Raw genomic sequence first — 21,916 nt, 5'->3', positions numbered from 1 at the left:
TCTGTTGTTGTTGTTGTTGTTTTCCAGGTTTCTGAAGGGTTGTCATTTTTGCATAGCAGTGTAAAAATGGTTCATGGAAATGTTACTCCTGAAAATATAATTTTGAATAAAAGCGGAGCCTGGAAAATAATGGGTTTTGACTTTTGTGTGTCATCGAGCAATCCTGCTGAACAAGAGGTAATGGCAGTTCTAGATTTCTTTAGATGTTTTAATGTTCTAATGTTTAGATTTTTAAAATCATGGCAATCTATGATTGTATCTGCAATGGACCAGAAAATGTTATGTAGGCTGGTAAAGCATGATGCTCAGCAATGGTGCGTTGTGTATCTGACTGTGAGGAGGAGTCCACTGTCCGTGTGCCGGAGAGTAGTTGTCAGCTGATTCATTCTATAGATGTCTCGAGAAAAAGGCCCCAGAAAAAACTGAGCAGCTTAGTTAAACAGGAGTTTATTTTTTAGAAATCCAAATGTACAGACTGCTATTATGATTCCTTAATACCGTTGCTTCTGCCTGTGAGAACGCGCTTCTTCAGGGATCACAGAACAGCAGCAATGAACACATGCTGACATTAAAGTATTTTCTTCATTGTAAACATTGGTTCAGTGTATTCATTGATGATCTCACACGTGCATGTAACTCATTCTCCTTCCCACCCCTTTTATCTTCCAGTCTTTTCTGAGCACTCATTTACTTACTCTTCGGCACAACTCTGTGTGCTGTATCATACAGGAACAGTGAGGTTAGGAGGATGCTGAGTGCTCGCTCAGCTAGGACCTCAGCTCCAGTTGTCTGCTCCCAACCACTTGTTTCCCAGTGACTCAGGATACCTGTCCATTCATACTTAGAACACGGCCTTAGGCCCGCCGTGCTTTGCATTGATTGGTTCCTGATGACGTAGAAAACCTTTGTGATGGGGCAGGTGTTTGTTGCAGACATTTCCAGATTTTCTGATTTGGGAACTTTAGAGTTAAAGGTAATGGTAACATTTTCCCTTGCTTAAAATGTTGTTCATGTTGTTGTCATCATCGTCTCTTAGTTGTGGAAACAGGGTCTCTGTATGTAACCTTGGGCGTCCTAGAAATCACTATGTAGAACAAGCTGGCCTTGAACTCACAGAGATCTACCTCCCTCTGTGTCCACATGCTGGAACTAAAGGTATTCGCCAGCACGCTTAGCTGAGTCACTACAAATTTAAAGGTAGCTGTGGCCTGTAGTGGTTTGCTATTACTTGCAGTTCTAACCCCGTTATCCCCTTTCTGTCTTCTTACAGCCCAAGTTTCCTTGTAAAGAGTGGGACCCAAACTTACCGTCATTGTGTCTTCCGAATCCTGAATACTTGGCTCCCGAATATATCCTCTCCGTGAGCTGTGAGACAGCCAGTGACATGTACTCCTTGGGAGCTGTTATGTATGCTGTGTTTAATAAAGGGAGACCTATATTTGAAGTCAACAAGCAGGACATTTACAAGAGTTTCAGTAGACAACTGGATCAGGTATTTGCCTAGTAACATTGGTTTAGATCTCTCCAGGGTTTTTTCTAAAATGTAGGCAAAAAATTCTTCTTAAACATAATAGTATCTCTATTAATTTTTTAATGATTTTTATGTACACATACAATGTCTTTTGATCATATTCACCCCCTTTTCCAGTAACTCTTCCCAGACTCACAGTCCCCCCTTCCCCCCATTTCCCAAGTGCCCTCCCACCTTATGTTCTCTGTTTGGTTTTTAATAACTGTTAGGTTTGCTTTGTGCTGTCCATGTACTCATGTGCTTGTCCCTGGAGGATATCCCTGTCCAGTGCCATCAGCTGTCACAGCCCCTGGGGTCTCATGAGTGAGTGGTCCCTCTCCCCGTGCTGGAGAGCTAACTAGCTTGATCCTGTGCAGTCTTTGAGGGAATCACAGCTGCAGAAATTCTTTCATTGAAATGAGTACTTCATCTCAAGTTTGTGTAAAGTCAATTCAGTAAAAGTAATTTCTATAAATAATGATTACATTATTCCTACAACTTTTATCGTGCCATTTACTAGCGTACCTAAACTACTCCCCTTCTTACTTAGACAGGGGAGTACTTGGAACAGTCAAGACAGTTTTAGTTACATAGAAAAGTAGAGCTAGTGTCCCTGCAGTCAGCAGATACACTGAGTAGAGACGGTTTATGGCCTTTTGAACGTTATATACTCATACCTGCTTTTGCTCTTTTGAATAGTTGAGTCGTTTAGGATCTAGCTCACTTACAAGTATACCCGAGGAAGTTCGTGAGCACGTAAAACTGTTGTTAAATGTCACTCCAACTGTAAGGCCTGATGCAGATCAAATGACAAAAGTGAGTACATCTAGATTTTTATATTAGATGATGGAACAAAAATAACATTGCAACTCTTATAATGCATAATTTTGTCCTTAGATGCTATGTTGGTGAAGGTATTAAGTATTTAGCTTTTAATGTTAACTAGCTAAATAATTTATGTACATAGTTGTGAAGAAAATTAAGACTTCAAATAAACAGAGATCCTGATAGCACAGTCATTCTGGAATACCTGAAAAGCCAAAGCTTTTTAACTTAGTAAAAAAGTCTTTAACTTAGTAAATATAGTATTTCATGTTTTCAAGGTATTTTATTCTTGTTTTTGTTTGTTTGTTTGTTTGGTTTGGTTTTTTGAGACAGAGTTTCTCTGTGTAGCCTTGGCTGTCCTGGAACTCACTCTGTAGACCAGGCTGGCCTCGAACTCAGAAATCCACCTGCCTCTGCCTCCCAAGTGCCGGGATTAAAGGTGTGCGCCACCACTGCCCGACAAAGTGTTTTATTCTTAAACTCGTTTTTACTGGTTTTTAATGGTGTGTTTGTGTGTGTCTGTGTGAAGGTGTGTGTGTATGAGTGGAGAAGTTGTCTGATGCTATGCTGGGAATCAACTCAGGTCCGCTAGAATTGCAACCATGCTCTTCCCTGCTGGGCTGTCTTTCCAGCCCCAGCTTTCAAACTTTTAGTTTTTCCGTACTTTATAAATAATGTTACTGCTTAGCTGATTCACAGGTACTAGTGATTTGAACTTGAAAAATGAAATTTTTTTGTTTGTTTGTTTGTTTTTTGTTTTTTGAGACAGGGTTTCTCTGTGTAGCCCTGGCTGTCCTGGAACTCACTCTGTAGACCAGGCTGGCCTCGAACTCAGAAATCCGCCTGCCTCTGCTTCCCAAGTGCTGGGATTAAAGGCGTGTGCCACCACTGCCCGGCTGAAAAATGAAATCTTTATTTGGATTTTTCTAATTATAATTTTTATTTAAGGTAATGTTTAGAATATTGCTGAATGTTTTTGAATACTTTTTCAGTTTGTTGTGGTAATTTTAGATATGAGTAACTTTAACTGAATATCAGAATAATTGGCTTCTGTATTTTAGATTCCCTTCTTTGATGATGTTGGTGCAGTAACACTTCAATATTTTGATACCTTATTCCAAAGAGATAATCTCCAGAAATCACAGTTCTTCAAAGGATTGCCAAAGGTTCTACCACAGCTGCCCAAGGTTCGTTAATCAGTTTTACATAATCAGAGTTTAATTAATATTTAGGTGGACTTCCTATAAACCACTCTGCCAGTGAAGGAAGACAGCTTTACTTGAGGCCCATAAGTGACAGTAACATGCTGAAAACTGAAGCCAAAGCTTAGGTATGGTACAAAATAGGTAGGATTTAAGACCTTAGGATGTTGCCTGTGGTAAGGTTACCTGTGCTGGTTATTATGTGTGTCCCAGTGATGTCTGTAACAGCCCTGGTGGAGCTCACTGCTCAATAGCAGTTAAAGGATGCATTGGTACTGATGCAAAACTTCTGTTTTCTGTACTCTTTCTCTAACTTACTAAACAATGAATGTCACATAGTATTCAAAATAGTGGTGAGGCTGGGTCTGGTGGCACATGCCTTTGCCTTTAATCCCAGCACTTGGTGGGGCAGAGCAGGTGGACTTCTGAGGTCTAGGCTAGCCAGACTACATAGACTATCTTAAAAGCAAAAACAATGAATGCTAAAGAAGATACTAGTTGTAAGACCATTGCTTGCTGACTCTAAACTTGTTTGTAAGGCTGCAGTGGCCACAGCCTTTGTCTGCCACCCTTTACTGACATGGCTGGAAAGCACAAAAGCTGTCGTTCCTCTCACAGCCCACACAGCACGGGTGCACACACAGCACGGTGTGGTTGGAGTTACCAGTCAGAGTCAGGATGCTGTCCCAGGTAGATGGTTGGAGTTGTGAGGAATGATGGCATTAAGAGAAGAAACACTGTCAGTGAACACAAGTTGAACTTGGGAAGGCTGGAGCGAGCATGTAGCCTGGTTTACTGACATTGAGAGCCTGTGGAGTTTGTCTTGATGTAACTAGCATCAGAATCTAGAAAACATTTCAGTTTCAGGCATCAACTCTATGGTCACTCTACACTTCAATTGTAAGTACTGAAGTTCTGAAATACATTTTGTTTTTATAAATTTTTCATTTTTCCCTTTCAGCGTGTCATTGTGCAGAGAATTTTGCCCTGTTTGACCTCAGAGTTTGTAAACCCTGACATGGTACCTTTTGTTTTACCGAATGTTTTGCTGATTGCTGAGGAATGCACCAAAGAAGAATACATCAAATTAATTCTGCCTGAACTTGGTCCTGTGTTTAAACAGCAGGAGCCAATCCAGGTATGTTGTGAGTACTTCTGAATATTCATGTGTTACTCTGATAGCTCCTACCACCAAGAGCAAAACAGGGACTATTTGGGGCTTTGAAAAATTGAGTAGGTAGGGGCTAGAGAAATGGCTTAGTGCTAGCTGCTCTTGCAGAGGACCTGGTGCAATTCCCAGCACCCACATGGTAGCTCACAGCCTTCTGTAACTCCTGTCCTAGGGGATCCAACTCTGGACTCCAGGAACCAGGCACAGACATATACATTCAGGCAAAACACCCTTGTATGTCAAATAAAAATAAATAAAAAACGTTAAATGTTTAAAAACTTGAGGTAAGTATATTAGTTTTTTTTTTCACTAGACAGAAAGCTAGAATTATAATTAAACTTAGCAAATGAATGCTTGTGGCTTTTTGTAAGTCATTGTCTTAGAAAATAAGTTGCAATTAAATTTTGCCATGTGTTACATTATTCCTAATCAAAAACTAGCAGTTTGGAAAAATCAAGTTTTCCATATATTTATTTGCCTTGATATTCCATTAGTTAATTTTTAGATGACATGTGTCAGTTGTTTCTTTTTATTTTTTTCCGAATAAATAATTTTATTAAAAGAGGAAAATGTGTAAAGCATAATGGAACTAATATGTAATCTGTGTGTGCATGAGAAAGATGCACATTATACATACACGAAATTCCTATGTATATAATGTGTATGTGTAAGTGAAATAAATTACATAGGTTTTGTTATGGTGTATATTTGTCTTGAGTTTAAAAACTATGGGGTTGCTTACCTGGATTCGAATCTGGGTTTATCTCCATTCTAGAACTATGTAGCAGTCATTATCACCTGGAAGCTTTTATCCTTATTTCTTTTTTTTTTTTTTGTTACTCTTTTTTATTTATTCATTCATTCATTCATTCATTTATTTATTTATTATAATTTATTTTTTCTCAAATTTCTAACATGTGGAATTGTTGGCTAAAATACTATTGGGTGTTTCTGCTACTGGATGACAGTAGCTTATTAGTCAGCTATTAACTGCCCGATGTACCGGCTTTGTGATTGATTGATTGCAGTTGTTCCCTTGAAAATGGAGAATTTATTTTTTACTTTTTAGAAATTAGCATATTAAATATCATTCTGACATTTGAACAGTGTGTGTCTGAGCAGTTCTTCTCTCCCCTGTCTTAGCCCTCTGGTGTCTCTCATCCCTTACCTGCCGGAGCAGGGTCTCACCATGTAGCCCTGACTCGCTTGGCATTTGTCTTTGTAGACCAGGCTAATCTCAAACTCACAAAGATCTACCTGCCTTTGTCCCCTGAGAGCTGAGATCAAAGGCGTTTGCTTCCAGACCTGCTGCTCATTCTTGTGGCTTCTCCCCCCAGTTCAGTTTCCTTAAAGAGGGAATATAGAAGACAGTCTCTGGGGTGCTCCTACTAACCAGGGAAAGGCCACAGGACAGAGCTCTAAGCTTTAAAGCTGGTCTCCCTGACAGTTGTCACAGTGTCGAGGACAAGTTGGCATCACGTCACCTAAATTGTTCATTAGTCATGATGAAAATCCCAAGACACATGATGGATCCTGTTATTTTTATTTTGGTAACTTTTGATTGTTGGCTATGTAGAGTCCCATGAGAAGGGTCTCACTGTGTAAGTGTCTGGATTAGGCTGTTTTGTGCTTGTGCTTGGGAAGGCTTTTCTTAAGTAGATTAGCTGAGGTGGGAAGTTGTACCCTGAATATGGGCAACAGCAACACTTCACAAACTGTCCTGCCCTGAAGAAAAGGAGAGAGCTGAGCACTATCGAGCATTCTGTCTGTGTGGCCATAACTGGGTTCCTGCTGCCTGACTTCTCCACCACAGTGCACTCACCCAGAACTGTGGTCCAGACTAACTCTTTATCCTTTGCTTTCCCACAGCATCAGGGAAGGAAACTAAGCTGCCTTTGTATTCTTCTTCCTCTTAGTTTTTCAGTTAATAAGTTTTGAAAATTTTTAATCGAGTGTTGGAAAAACTAAGTATTCTGGGACTTGGAGAGGTGGCTCAGCAGTTCAGAGCACTGCTCTTGCAGAGGATCTGGGTTTGATTCTCAGCACTCACACAGCAGCTTGAAACCATCTTAACTGCAGTGTTAGGAACTCCAGTGCTGCCTTCTGGTTTTCATGTAGTGCACAGACATATGTGCAGGCAAAGCACACATACATATAAAAATAAAGATCTCAACTAAGTATTTTGGTTTGTTTCTTACAATTTAAGTATGTAGAGGCAGCTAGCAAAATAATGTTAGGAACATTTAAAAATTCCTCACAGATCTTTTCATTTCCGTTGGCTTTTATTTCTTTTTAAATGCAGTACTTTTCTGGATAATTGGAATGTGTAGGGGAGCCATGTGTTCCTGTAGTTATTTGGAGGTTAGTCTTTGTTTGAATGATTAAGTATTGCTACAGACATGTAAGAGACTTGATCTGTGTGTTTTTGTTTTCCATGCCTTCAGGCTAGCAACATGGTGAGTGTCCACATACAGAACTTACTCTTCTGAAAACACTTTAAATTGGGCAAATACTGAATTTCTTAAAGAGTGTAGATTTTAATAATCTTTCCTTTTCTCATACAGATTTTGTTAATTTTTCTACAAAAAATGGATTTGCTGCTAACCAAAACCCCTCCTGACGAGATAAAGAACAGTGTCCTGCCGATGGTCTACAGAGCTCTGGAGGCTCCCTCTATTCAGATCCAGGCACAGTATCTGCTTCCTTTGCCATCAGGAAGGCTGTAAGGCAGGAGAATGAAACAGCAAGGCATAGTTTAGGATTCAGTCTTAACCTTTTATATGCAACTCAATAGTTAGTATAGTTACTGAATTATACAGCTGATTCACTATTGTTACTGCAATTGACTTCTAACTAAAGAGTAAATTGGAAAGGGCTGAAGAGATTGCTCAGAGGTTAAGAACAGGTGCTGTTTGTATGGAGATGGTCTTACTCTGTAGCCCAGGCTGGCCTTGAATTCACAGAGCTCCATCTGCTTCTTTCTTCTAAGTGCTAAGATTAAAGATGTGTGTCACTGCACTGGGTAGATATTCCTCTTACAAAGACCACACGTTAGGTTTCTAGCACCCATGTCAGGCTGTTCACGGCTGCCTGAAACTTCAGTTCTGGAGGGAAAAAAAAGAAGACATTGGGGTCCAGTGTGGTGGCACACACTTGTAATCCTAGCACTTGACGGATAGAGGCAGAAAGACCAGGAATTGTAGGCTAGCCTGGACTACATGATATCCTGTCTCAAAAACACTGTGGCTGGGGCTGTAGGTTTGTACTGCCTTGTATATATCTGCTCCTGCCATATATTTCAAGTCACATTTTTGATGCATCTCTGTCTTTCTCTAAGTTTATTTAAGAGTGTGAGGTTGAGTTTTTCCTTGTAGTTAAATCATGCCATAAGCGTCGGAAGCTGTACTCACCTCTGCTTTTCAGCTCTCTACAGTTATAGCCCTGTATAATTAGGGGTGCTGGCTAAAGTACTTAGGCTAAAGCAGAGGGCTTGTAAATTTGAGGCCAGCTTGGGTTACATAAAGATCATGTCTCAAGGGAAAACAGAACTGCACAGAACTAGTTGTGATTACAACTATTACTGCAGGCCCTGTGTAGCCATGCTATTTTTCAACTGATAACTATTCTCCCCCACCCCCAGCTGGTGTAAGGACCAAGTAACGTGAAGCATATGGAAGCTTATTTCATGCTGTGACAGATTAGCTGGGGGGTGGGGAGAGGAAGGGCGGGCACATTTCCTTAAGACTGATCAGATTTGTCTTTTCAATAGGAGCTCTGTCTAAACATCATTCCAACTTTTGCAAATCTTATAGACTACCCGTCCATGAAAAATGCTTTGATTCCAAGAATTAAAAATGCCTGTTTACAAACGTCTTCCCTTGCTGTAAGTGCTTACACATCAGTGATTGTCTTTGACTGCTCAGAACCTGACATCATTTCCCAGTGAGCAGTGACTCGCTTATGTTGTACTTGTAGAATTTGTTTTAGTTGAAGGTAGCTTTTATACACCATTATAAATGCTTGTATGTAACTTATTTTATATGTAGATGTGTGTGTGTGTGTGTGTTGTGTGTGTGCAGTCATGCCTGTGGTGTGTGTTTGAGTGCCTTATCGAGCACGTGGGTTGTGGGAGTTGGTTCTCTCCTTCTATCTACCATGTGGTTCCAGGGTTCAAACTCAGTCAGTTTGGAGCTCCTTTACCTGCTGAGCCATCTTCTCTGCCCTTCTGAGTTCTGTCTCCCTGAACTTCATAAATTTGCCTTTTATAAAGCTTGATTTTTGGAGCTTCTCATTCATCTTTATCTAGTGCAGTGTAAATTAGAAAAACCCATAGACGCATAGGCCGAAGAAGCAGTGTAAGTGGCACAGTTTGACTTCCTATACATCTGACCTATTTCAGTTGCTGTTCTTCCTGCAAGAGCTCTGACATGGAAGACGGGATATTGAAGTAGTAGGAAAAATCATTCCTGAAATACAAGCATGCAGGGAAATGAGATTTATTCTTATTTTGTTACTAACTGCCTATGGCCTTGAACATGTCCTAATACTTCCAAGATGTCCTGATTTTATAATTAACTTTTTAAAATACATGATAAAATTTCAGTTTTTAAAATGCTGCTTCAGAAGCCTTATGCTTTATTTATGCCATTATGAATTTATCTTAGCACACATCTTCTCAGAATATTCTAGTTCAGTTCTCTATAAATGTTCAGGGGTAGATGTAGGACACACAGATACTCAGTGACCTGCACAAGTGCCCTGCCGAGGTCTGTGTCTTCTAAAAAATGCTGATCAGGCCCTGGTCCTTGAAGACACGGTACTTCTGAGGACAGACGTGAATACCTTTTAGAATACAATTCTGGAATGGGTATGCATTTTGTATCTCACTTTTACAAATGCATTTTAGATGGAACCTTAAACGCTCCTCACTTACCTCTGAGTGGCACACATGTATTTCTGTATTGTATTTATAGCCTTATTCTCTAGGGTCTGGCAGTTTTACTTGGGGAATGCCTAAAACATAAATCATTGATTAAAAGTCTCCGAAAATGAAAAAAAAAAAACCTAGTGCATAGCTAGGTGAAATGTTTCAAGAGGTATTTGTGACTTGTCTAATATTATATACATCATGAAGGGAAAAAAATTACATTTGTAATTTATACCCAGCAGGCGCATTAGCTCTTCATTATGATAAACTAATTCTGAGAACAGATTAAGCCTGCAGATAGTATTTTAGATTTATAATATTCTGGGCTTAAATTTCAGAAAATAGTTGTTCATATTTTCAGAAATGGAAAATTCTCATTTTTCTATACAAATATTAATGAATTGTCTTCTGCTTAGTTTTTTTAGACTTGAATTTCATTGATATTATAGTTTAATTAATACTGTGGACACCACTTTACGGTACTCTGATTTTTGGGGTTTGGGGGAGAACTTAGTACTCAAAATTGAATCCAAGGTCTTAAACATGCAGAAGAGTACTCGTACTGAACTACATTCCTGGCCCCCGTCCCTGTTCTGTTCTTAGAGTAGCCCAGGCAGAAGCTAACCTTGAACTGGCTGTATCAGCTGACCTTTACACGCCTGACCTCCTTCTCCTCCCAATGCTGGGTTCTGTGTGCATCACTGTGCTGAGCTCCAGCCCACTTGTTATCTTAGGACATAGTCTCACTGAATTGCCCAAACTGGCCTTGAGCTTGCTCTGTAGCCAGGTAGGCCTTGACCTTGAGCTCTTCCTACTCCCAATCTCCTGAGTAACCGAATTATAGTCCTGTGTCAACAGACCGGCCTAATGTACTCTGTCCTAATAAATCCCAGTTAAAGGGGCCAGTGAGATGGCTCAGTGGGTAGCAGTGCATGCTGCCAACCTGAACACCTGTCTTGATCCCCACAATCTCCTTGCTGGAAGAAGAGAACCAACGGTGGCAAGTTATCTTCCCACTTCCATACGCATGCCGTGGAACACCATGTGAAATACAGCCACCCACATTTACTCAGTCAGTAAATGTAATAAATTCCAGCCAACCTAGGGGATGATGCGTATCAAAAGTTGAGTGAATTAGAAATTTTAGGAGCTTACAAATGGTAGACGTTAGTAAGTATATTTAAGAACAATTTTATATGGATGTGGATAATTTTATATGAGACCGGGAGCATCTAGGGTGGTATGGCCGTAGATAAATACGGCTAATTTCAGTTAAAATATTTAGTTTTTAGAATGACTTGAACCTCACGTAACGTAGCTGAATCACTGTGAAATTGGCCACTTGGTGGAATATATTCTTTTTTATAGTTAAATCTTACTAGTAAATACATACAAAAGCTTTTAAAGACCTGATATAAACTGTAGGACTGGGATTGTTGCTCACTGACAGCTTGGTTAATAGGCCCTGGTTTCATTTCCTAGCAGCATATAGATGAGTGAGTGAATGAATGAATGAATGAGTGTTATAAGGTTGAACCTGTTCCTAATTTTAACAACTAGTATCTCAGTGAACCAGTCTGCAGTTCTTTCTATAACATGTTGGGTAAATCAGTAAATGAGTGAATTTCTTATGTAAATAAAGCCATGCTTTATAAAATCTACTTCAGTAAACCAGTTTGTATTGAGATTTTAGCATGTCTATTTGATGACTAAATTTACACTTAAGTATTTCATTTTTACATTAACAAGTCTGTACATGACAAATTTACATGCAGTTTCTTTGTTTTGATAGGTTCGTGTGAATTCATTAGTGTGTTTAGGAAAGATCCTGGAGTACTTGGATAAGTGGTTTGTACTTGATGATATCCTACCCTTCTTACAGCAGATTCCCTCCAAGGAACCTGCAGTCCTCATGGGGATTTTAGGTAGCTGAAAACTTGATGTCATTTGCTATCATCTTCATTTTATGTAACAGTTGTGTAATAAAATGCTCAATCTATAAAACCACCTCACTTTATGTATATGACAGTCAGTTGTAGAGTGATTAGATAAATGCTATAACTTTTCTCTATTTTAACAGCAAAGGAAGTAGACTCTTGTCATTGACAGAAGGCCTGGGGTATAGTGGGATACTTGACCAAATATGAGCAGCTTCTGGATTTGATTTCCAGGACTGGTAGAGTCAGGAGAAGTAATATGATCTTGGTTGATATGATAGTGTGTAATTTTCTTCTATAAAGTAGTCTAAAGTACAAGAGGCAAGCTACTGCAGTGAGCGTTACTTGCAGAAGAAACAAGTACAAGAGTAGCCTGTAGTCCTTACAGACTGTAGTCCTCCTGGCACCTGTATTTAAACACCATGACTAGATGCTCCAAATTTTAAGAATGAGGGGGTCACTCTATAACCTCATTGCTGGATTATAGTAACCATGCCTTTAGTTTTGGGTAGTCATTAAACCAAAGGAGACCAGGATGAGTAGCCCATGGTGTTTATAAGCCTGGGCTGATAGTATAGCCAAAGTCATTGTGGTCCACAGGAAAGAGGCATCCCCATTCTCAGAAGAGCAAAGCTGTACCACACCAGGGTCCAAAAAGCTTGCTATAGGTACAGTATTTTCGTGGTTTCTATGAACTTCATGTGTTAATTCTAAAACTTATTACACTTTTCTCTCAGGTATTTATAAATGTACTTTTACTCATAAGAAGTTGGGAATCACCAAAGAGCAGCTGGCTGGAAAAGTACTGCCTCATCTCATCCCCCTGAGCATTGAAAACAATCTTAACCTCAATCAGGTGGGACATTTTATGTATAGGTGGGACATTTTCTGTGTATTCAGTTTCTTTCCCTGGTTGCAACTTGTGTTATATGCTTTATTACATTATACATGTAGGTGGTCAGAACAAGTAATAAAAGTTAATGAAGTTAATAAAAGTTACGCAGTAGCAGGATGGACATTAGAGCCTCGTTGGAGGAGGTGGGCAGGATGCTGAAGGATGTTAAGCTTGCCTTCACTTTAAACTTGGGTCTGTGTGCTGATAGGAACAGTCACGGACTGTATTTGGATATTATTGCTACATAACAAATGATCATAAGTTGAGTGTTTTAGTATTTCTAAGCAATCCATACTTAACTAATCTTACATTTTCTATGAGTCAGTCATGCCAGGACTTAGCTTAGTTGAGTTTGTTATTATAATCAAGAACTTGGGTCTCATTTGAAGGTCCACCTGAGGACTCATAGGGTTCTTAGTTTGTTTAAATGGTTGTTGGCAGGATTTGGCTCCCTTTGGGCTGTTGGGCCAAGGGTCTTAGCTGTGTGTTAGCCAGATGCTATTGCCAATTCTGTGCACAGTTCCCTCCCCAAACAGCCTTGTTTAGTCAGCCTGAAGTCAGTGTCTTGTTATGTAGTAAAGAAAGTGTGATGCTCTGTTAGCTTTGTCATATTGTGTTGTTTAGAGGCAAGTGTGAGTCTTAGCCATACTCACCAATGGAGAGTACACAGTGGCATAAATAGAAAGGCATGGGAACTGTGACCCTGCCACAGATGAGGAGTAAGGAGACAGAATAAAGGCAGGAACTAATGGGTGGGCTTAGATACCTAAATGCTTTAGATTAAGTATTTAACTTTGAAGATGGGGAAAATGTTTGAGCAAAGGGGAGATGTGTGTTCAAAACTTGTTATGGAATTGTCTCTCTGCATGGCTTTTGTGGTAGTTTTCTCACAGCTGGGTGTGTGCTGATGGCACGGCACGTGTAGTCTTGAGGCTGGTGTTTTGCTTCTTCTTCATTATAGCCCAGTCATAACTCAGTGCCAGAAAGAGAGACTGATCAAGAGAAATCAGTGGAACCTGCTGTCTAATGAAACTTGTCAAAGGCTGAGAAAAGTTACTGTTTAATGAGGATCAGCGAGAGATAGCAGGGGAGATTAGACTTAGGGTGGAAGAGTGAGTTACAGCAGTGAAGACAGAATAGCCAGGGGAGAGGAAGGCTTGGGCACTGGGGAGAGAGAGAGTGCTGAGCAGGCAGAGTACTAAGGTGAAGAAATGTGTGGTTCATTAGCCCCAAGCTGGCCTCTGAAGTAGTAAGGCAAGCCTTTGGAGCTGTGCTCCTCAATGTAATGCTTGCCCTGCACCTCAGGTGGCAGACAGGAGATAGTGTCTATGATGAGGACTAGTACAGTCTGCCTAAAACAGCTTTCAACTTTTGGTTATTTTCTGTCTGGTTTAGGAGATTTCCAGTAGGAAGTGGCTGGAGAGAAGGCTCAGTGGTTAAGAGCACTTGTTGCTTTTTAGAGGATGTGGGATTGCTTCTTACACCCACATGGTGGTTCACACATTGGATGGAGGGGCTCCGATGCCCTTTTCTGACTTCTTTGGGCATCAGGCATGCATATGGTCTGCGTACATACTTGTAGGCAAAACAGTCATATACATAAAATAGAATAAATTTAAAAATCCCAGGTGCTCATTTTAGGATACGTAGTTCTGTCTAAAATGCTTTGTGATTTTGGAGGGCCTATTTTCATCTGCAGAAATCATTTGAATTCTACCTTTTGTAATTTTCCCTTTGGTTTAGGGTGTCTGTGGTTTGTTTTTCTGTTTATTTTGTGATTAAACTTGCTAAGTCAAGAGTACCTTCTTCTTTTGGTTGTGATTTTAAGTAGTTTAAATATACTAAGTAGAAAAGAGTATATTTATACAGACAATTCTTGAAAGCTACCATTACCAGTTCCAAGATAGCCAAAGTTTACCGGGCAGGCCACTCCAAGACCAGTGGATGGGACCTGCTGCGTTCAGCCCGTTCCGTACAAGCTCTGTGAGAAAGTGGGGTGGGTCTCACAGACGGGATGTTGGACAAATGAAGCTGGGTACAGAAGGCGCTTTACCGAGTGCTTTCACCCATGCATGTATGAAAACTGTCTGATGCATGCTACTGCACAGCAGAATAGTGTTGGCACAGACGGTAGGGTTGGGAGACAACCAGAAGATAGTACCAGAAAGCCCCTGAGGCACTGACTGTGTTTTGTATTAGTTACCTTAGATGACTTCAGTCTCTGCCTTATTTGAGCTGTGTATATGACGTTTTGTTACCATGCTGTTTAGTTTTAAATAAGTTCAATTAGCAGGAAGTCATGGTGAACAGATACACTGTTTATCACTCTTAAGATGAAGTGCTGCTGGTAGAACATGCTGAGAGGCAGTGGGACGCTTGGGAGGCACAGCAGGGATTGTCACTGCCATGCCAGCTCTTTACTGCCTTGTGAGTTTCTGTGTCTTGCTTAGTCCAGTGTCCTTATCTGTGTAAGTAAAAGTTTTAAACTTAGTTTGAAGAGTTGTAAAGACTGAAAACATTGTAATACATGTTGATATATGCGTGTAAGATTTATGGAGTGGGGGAATGCTGTTTCTAGTTTTTGTACATATAGTATCATTCAAATAAATTGTTTATGATAGCTAGGAAGTACCATAAGACTAAAGTTTAATGAAAATTTAACCTATATTAAATTATAGTATTAGATTACTTTTACAAACTTCCATTATCAAAGTAGAATTATGAACGTTTAATGTTTCTACTAACTTTTCAGAAAACAAGTTTATTTTAGCCAAACATTGTTATGAACAAACAAGGATTTCTAAGTATTTTAAAATGAACTTTCTCCTAGTTGGCACAAATGATCAGTGTGTGACTGCCAGTAGTAAACTTTGCTAAAACTCCTGAGAAATAGCTGTTAGATAAAGACTGACCCTCGCTGAGATGTGTTTTCCGGAACGTAGAGCCTCATTGGCCATCATGTTGCGTCCACACAAGACTGGGCGCTTGCTCTGACGTTCCGAGTTTAAACGGACTGCCCTTGTTGTGCTTGGGTGTGTGAGTAAGTCCTTCCCTGGGATTGTCCTACTGAGTTGTTGGAATTGATTCCATGAGCTGCAAAGGCAGCGCCCTCACCGTATCTGTCTCTTGCTCTGGCAGTTCAGCTCCTTCATTGCCGTCATAAAGGAGATGCTGAGCAGACTGGAGTCTGAACACAGGACTAAGCTGGAGCAGCTTCACATCATGCAGGAGCAGCAGAGGTGAGTGGTCTGCACACGCGCAGCAGGTGGGCGGGGAGTCGGACGGCTCATGGTGGGTTCCTGGAGTATCGGAAGACTGATGGATTTTTTTCATTTGATTATATATGAACCATTTTAAAATTTCTAACAGATTAGTAATTTTAAATTCAATAAAATAGGGTGTTGTTGAAAATAAAGTGCAGGTATGGAATATGATATGATCTTAGCATTTTATCTACATGAGAAAATCTGTTGTCAGCATCAGCCAGTGGTACTGTCAGCCTGACCGCTGAACACCAAGAACAAGGACGTAGGTGTTCTTGGACTCTGTGATCCCCAATATTATGATTTCTTCATCTCTTCTCTAGTCCCAGGAGTATGGAAGCATGTAGTACTTCAGCATTTACTCCTTTATTGTTAGATTTTTCAGAATTACTGCAAAACACTGTTAGTCAAAAGAAGACAAAGATAGAAATTGTTCATTGGAAATGCTATTTTATTTAAGTCAAAGATTTATTATGTTATTTGCTCCAGTGTAAAACGCATGAGTTTAGGATACCCCAAGAGGCATCTGAAAGTCAGGAAATTGTATGACTCATGAGAAAGGTCCCCAGATAGAGGCTCTTTAGGTTCTGTCCCAGTACAAGGTAAAGACTTGAGATAAAGACTCGTGATGTAATACTCACAAAAAGCCCTGCTGTCTCTGTTTTCTGTGTTGCAGATATATGTGACGTTTGATGCATTAAAGTCATAAAACTAATGTTTGAAATGTATTTTAGGTGGGAACATGTTACTTTTGTTGCTGGGCATTGGATGTAGAGCCCTGCACATACTAAACATGAACTTTGCCATTATGTTATACCTATAGCCTGAAACACACTTTTAATATTCAGTATTGGTATTGGATGGACAAGGCAGCCCTTTCCTTTTTGTAAGCCCTAAATCTGATCATACCATAGGATTTATTATTTATATTCAAAACTTAATCATTATCCTAGATCACAAACTGTCTCTCAGACATGTTAAAATCTTCAACAGTACTAAACAGGCTTATGCCTCATGGCATACTGGTATATTCACCAATGAATGTTTTATTAAAGTTTTAAGTTTCTATATTTTCGTAGTAAATCTTAAGTTTAAAAAAAAGGAAAAGGTTTTTTTGTTTGTTTGTTTTTATGTGTATGTGATGTGCATGCATGGCATATGTAAGAGTCAGGGGACCGCTTATAGGACTTAGTTTCTCCTTCCTTCAGCTATGTGGGGCAGGGACTCGAGCTCAGATTGTCTGCAAGTGCCTTTTCCTGCTGAGACATCTCACTGGTCCAAATATTTCCCACAAGGTTTATTTATCTATTATATGTCTGTGTGTGTACCAGTGTGTATGTTTGTACACGTGCATGTGGGTGCCTTTGTAGTCCAGAATAGGGCACTGGGTGCCTCTGGAAGTGGAGTTACAAGTGTGTATGTCACCTGCTGTGGATACTGGGAACTGAACCTAGCCCATCTGGAGGAGCAGCAAGTGCTCTTAACTGCTTGAGCCGTCTCTTCAGCCTGCTGGTCCAAAAGATAAACATCAAATTAAAAAAAAAAATCAGAAAAGCAAAAATATGCAGACATTTCAGAAATTGTTAATTGATTGATTGCGTATTTAAGAGGGCGAAAGAGAGAGAGAAAGAGAGTGTGTGTGTGTGTGTGTGTGTGATGTGTAATGTGTATACATGAGTGCAGATGCATGCATGCCGTAGAGCATTAAGGGTGGGGTGGTTCAGAGGACAGCTTGTGGGAGGTGACTTCCTCCTTCCACCTTTTAGAGGCAGGGTCTCTTGCTTCTGTGCTGTACACTACAGGCTTTCTGGCCCCGGAGCTTCCAGTAGATTCTTTGCCCCATGTTTGCGAATTGCTAAGTTACAGGCCGCCACCTCCCGCCTTTGGTTTTTTTTTTTTTTTTTTTAACATGGGTTCTGGGAATTGAATTCAGGTCGTCAAGCTTTCATGGCCCAGCTGATGTCGTCATTGTCATTGTAGTCATCATTTGGGCTTACAGACATTAACAGTAGAAAATAATGGAAAAATGTAAGCTGGGGAATGAAGTTAATGTTTGTTTAACTACTTTTCCATAATGTTATCTATCTTGTAGGTCTTTGGACATAGGGAATCAAATGAATGCTTCTGAGGAGACAAAAGTTACACATCCTGGAAGTCAGGTCAGAAGACATTTATTTTATAGGCAATAGATGTCTGAGAGCGGCTATGTAAGAGTTCTTAGTCTTTAAGGAACAAAATGACTTTGTTATTGAAATGTCTTCAAGTATTGGGCTTGTGTTTCAGCAGATTGATAAGGTCTTTAACAACATTGGAGCAGACCTTCTAAGTGGTGGTGAATCAGAAAACAGAGAAGATGGGCTGCAGGGTAAACAGAAAAGAGTAAGTGTCTTTACTTTAAACAAACATTTCTATTGTGAGACTTCCAATAAACCACACAGAGTTTCTGGGAAACACTATGTAGCCTCTTGACAAGGAATACCTCTGAGTATGTTTGTGCTGTGTGCTGGGAAGGAGTGTAGAAGCCGTTTTTATTTTCCTTTGCTACCTGACACCCCCGCCCCCGCCCCCCAATGGCACCTCGTCTCCACTGCTTGCCTTTGCCTGCATGGTGCCGTCACATGCATTTAGCTGGCTGTCGACCTCTCCAGCATGACTGCTTTTCAGTAACTGACTGTGTGTTTGTGTGGTGGCAGGAGGTTGTTCACGTGCGTGCAGGCGCCCACAGAGTCCAGGAGCGGGTGTTGGGTATTGGGTCCTCTGGTGCTGCAGTTACGGGGAGTTGTGAGCTATCTGAAACAGATGTGGGGGGCTGACCCCAGGTCCGGAAGAGCACGTGCACCCTTTCTAACCACAGAGCTATCTTTCCAACTCCAACTTTTCAGTATTTGAACTCTGTTCTCACTGCATTCCTATCAGTGTGAACACCAAGTCATGATCCATTCCTTGTTAGCCCAGCAGCTTTGCCGTTCTCTTTTTTTTATTCTGTGCTGACACCTAATGTTTATGGCTTTCAGATATTCACTCAGGTTGGGTTTTGTTGTTGTTTCTGATACTGCTTAGGCTAGTCCTTGAACTATGTCACCAGAGGTTAGCCTTGACCACCTGGTCTCCTGCTTTGACCTTTACACACAGTGGTTACAGGCTCATGCCACCTCAGTGTGTTTACCTCGACATTTTCAAAGACTACCTGTTAGGTATTGGGTAGCACAGTGGACAATTTGGAACTGCATGGTGTCTTCTCATAAGTATACTAAGGTCATGCATCATTTTCTTACTCTTTCACTTAGTGTGTGAATGAATATCTCATATGTGGGCATGCACATGCCATGGTGTGCACTGGAGGTCCCAGGACAACTTGTAGAAGTCAGTTCTTTCCTTTTATTATGTGAATCCTGGGGATCAAGCTCAGGTTATCACACTTGGTGGCAAGTGCCCTTACCTGCTGAGCCATCTTACCGAGCCCAGGTGTACATTTTTGGCAAAAATACCATAAAAGTGATGGAGTCCTTTCTTACTTTATTTTACTAAGGATGTATAATGTTGATATGACTTACTAGTGATGAATGATATTTTAAAGAAATATTTAAATTAAATACAATTTTACTTTACAAGTACCTGAAATTCGAGTACATGTTTTGTTCTGTTTCCATTTTAAAGATGTGCTGTTTTTATGATTTTGAATGTAATTATCATATGTGCACATATATCTGTATGTATAGAGCTAACAGACAGTTGGATACAGAGGCTTACAGAACTGTAAAAGGAGGTAGCACGTGCTTGCTGTTTAGTGAGATAGATGAGTGCAGAGTTAGATATCAACTTGATGCTGATACGGACAGCAGAAGAACATGCTGATCTAATTCTCATGTCTGTTGCTCACTACTTACAAATATCTGTGGTACTGAGAGTAAACCGAGGGCCTTGGGGATTCTAGGCAGGTACTCTAGCACTGAACCAATCCCCAGCCTACTTTCTACTTAAATGTATTATGTTTATGTGTCGTCTTATTTGTATGTGGGTGTATATATGCATGCCAGGGCATTCATGTGGTCAGAGAACAACCGTGAGAGTTATCTGTCTCCTTTCCACCCTGTAGGTCCCTGGAATTGAACCTGGGTCATCAGACTTGTCAGCAAGCTCCTTTACCTGCTGAGCCATCTCACTTGTGTGTGTGTGTGTGTGTGTATGTGTGTTCATGTGCATGTGTGTGTGTATGCACATTTGGGTTCTGGAGTCCAAACTGAGGTCCTCCACCTGCTTTACCCATTAGTCATCCCTCTAGCTTCTCCTTTTAGTTTGTGATTTGAGAAACCATCTCTGTAAGTTGGCTTGACTGGCCTTGTACTCTATAACCCAAGTCTTACTGAACTTGTAATGCTCCTGCCTCAGGGTTTCAGGTAGCTGGGATTACAGATCTGTGCCACTAGGACTGACTCACTAGCTCTTTAGACTAAGATTTTAAAGTTGAACAAGAAATTAGTAATTCTAGTTGTAAGTTGTTTTACACTGGATAGGTTGCAGCAGGTTCAGAGAGTTTCCACGTGAGGTCAGATGCGGTGGATTCAGGATCTTCAGCGCCTGCCTTCCACTAAGTAGTAAGCTCTGCTAAATGAACTGTGTTACACGTACCTTACCACAAATGAACTCTTGTTTTCCAGATGGGCTATAAAGTTGTGGTTAATTTTAATTTTGTTTTGCTCTGCTTTCAGGGATCTCTAACACTTGAAGAAAAACAGAAATTAGCGAAAGAACAGGAGCAGGCACAGAAGCTGAAAAGCCAGCAGCCTCTTAAGCCCCAGATCCACACTCCCGTCGCTCCTGTCAAACAGGTCTGTCTCTTTCTGCAGTTTCAAGCTTGCTTACTAGTAAGGAGGAGAGTGGGAAACAGCAGTGTCTGTACAGATTTTGTTTTGTTTTGTTTTGTTTTGTTTTGTTTTTTGTTTTTTCGAGACAGGGTTTCTCTGTGTAGCCCTGGCTGTCCTGGAACTCACTCTGTAGACCAGGCTGGCCTCGAACTCAGAAATCCGCCTGCCTCTGCCTCCCAAGTGCTGGGATTAAAGGCGTGCGCCACCACCGGCACAGATGCGCTTTTGAAGGGGAGTGTGAAGGCCGTAACTAAGCGAGAGTGGGGCCGCGGGGGCCCCCCGAGCCCCCCCCCCCCCCCCCCCACACACAGTGTTTAGTCTCAGTGCTCGTAACCAAAGAGGAAGTGCGGTGAGCTGGTGATTTTTAAGAAAATTTGTGAGTTAGTAGTGCCATTATCAGCAGTGTTCTATTCAGGTCCTTAAGTATTTCTCAGATGGAAGAAGCTGCCTGTCCCCAGCTTCTCAGTTCTACGTGGCTTTGTAGCTAGGTTAGGAAGAGGCACCTATGTGGCCTGCATTGATTTCCCTCTGTTGAGTACTGCTCTCCATCCCGGTGCTGCTGCCCTCAAGAACCCTGCTTGGCGAGTGTGCACACTGCTGGATCTCACTTAACTACTTCCTGTTCTCATCGTCCCTTAGTCATTGCAGCTCTTCCTTAGAGGAAAAGATGTTTGCAGGCTAAGGGCAAAATCAAGAATAACTGTTAGATACTTATAGAAGAACACAGAAAAGAAATTTCCAGAAATCTTGATGAAATTCAAAATAAAAAATATACAATTTTCCTGTTACTGACCAGACAAATAATACCCATCTGTCTTGGGAGCATTCACTGGTTTTAAACTCACCATGTGTTGTCATCAAATCAATTGCCAGAATTTGCTTATAAGCTGTCTATAAATAAGTAGGAGTCATTATTTGGTCTGTGGGCTGTAGTTCCTGGACTTGGTGTAGATCATCACCTTGCCTTAATTTGTCTTTTATCAAGCGATCTGTCAAATAGTCACTAATTGGAAAGTAATTTGGATTTTTTGGAGATAAAATAATTTGCTCTTATTTTTCAGACTAAGGACTTGACAGACACATTGATGGAAAACATGTCATCCTTGACCAGCCTTTCTGTTAGCACTCCTAAGATGTCTGCTTCAAGTACTTTCACCTCAGTTCCTTCCACGGGCCTCAGCATGATGTTTTCAACACCCATTGATAATACAAAGAGAAATTTGACAAATGGCCTAAATGCCAACATGGGATTTCAGACTTCAGGTTTCAACATGCCAGTCAATCCAAACCAGAACTTCTTCAGTGGTACGAGCACAGCTGG

The 21,916-nt window shown here is 40.7% G+C and overlaps 1 protein-coding gene across 1 annotated transcript in view; it reads left to right on the top strand.

Annotated features, from left to right (window-relative positions):
* Scyl2 (SCY1 like pseudokinase 2) overlaps window positions 1–21,916 on the top strand; it is a 48,996-nt gene that overhangs the window by 25,066 nt on the left and 2,014 nt on the right. The window contains 14 exon segments of the mRNA XM_028783033.1: window positions 28–177; window positions 1,271–1,492; window positions 2,210–2,326; window positions 3,397–3,522; window positions 4,499–4,675; window positions 7,273–7,395; window positions 8,478–8,591; window positions 11,428–11,560; window positions 12,310–12,428; window positions 15,606–15,706; window positions 17,823–17,889; window positions 18,014–18,109; window positions 20,440–20,559; window positions 21,657–21,915. Coding sequence (XP_028638866.1) covers window positions 28–177; window positions 1,271–1,492; window positions 2,210–2,326; window positions 3,397–3,522; window positions 4,499–4,675; window positions 7,273–7,395; window positions 8,478–8,591; window positions 11,428–11,560; window positions 12,310–12,428; window positions 15,606–15,706; window positions 17,823–17,889; window positions 18,014–18,109; window positions 20,440–20,559; window positions 21,657–21,915 — 1,924 coding nt within the window.

Source organism: Grammomys surdaster, unplaced genomic scaffold (assembly GCF_004785775.1).
Source record: "Grammomys surdaster isolate TR1022 unplaced genomic scaffold, NIH_TR_1.0 958, whole genome shotgun sequence".
In the NCBI taxonomy this organism is placed as follows: Eukaryota; Metazoa; Chordata; class Mammalia; order Rodentia; family Muridae; genus Grammomys; species Grammomys surdaster.
This window is presented reverse-complemented; position numbering and strand designations above follow the sequence as displayed.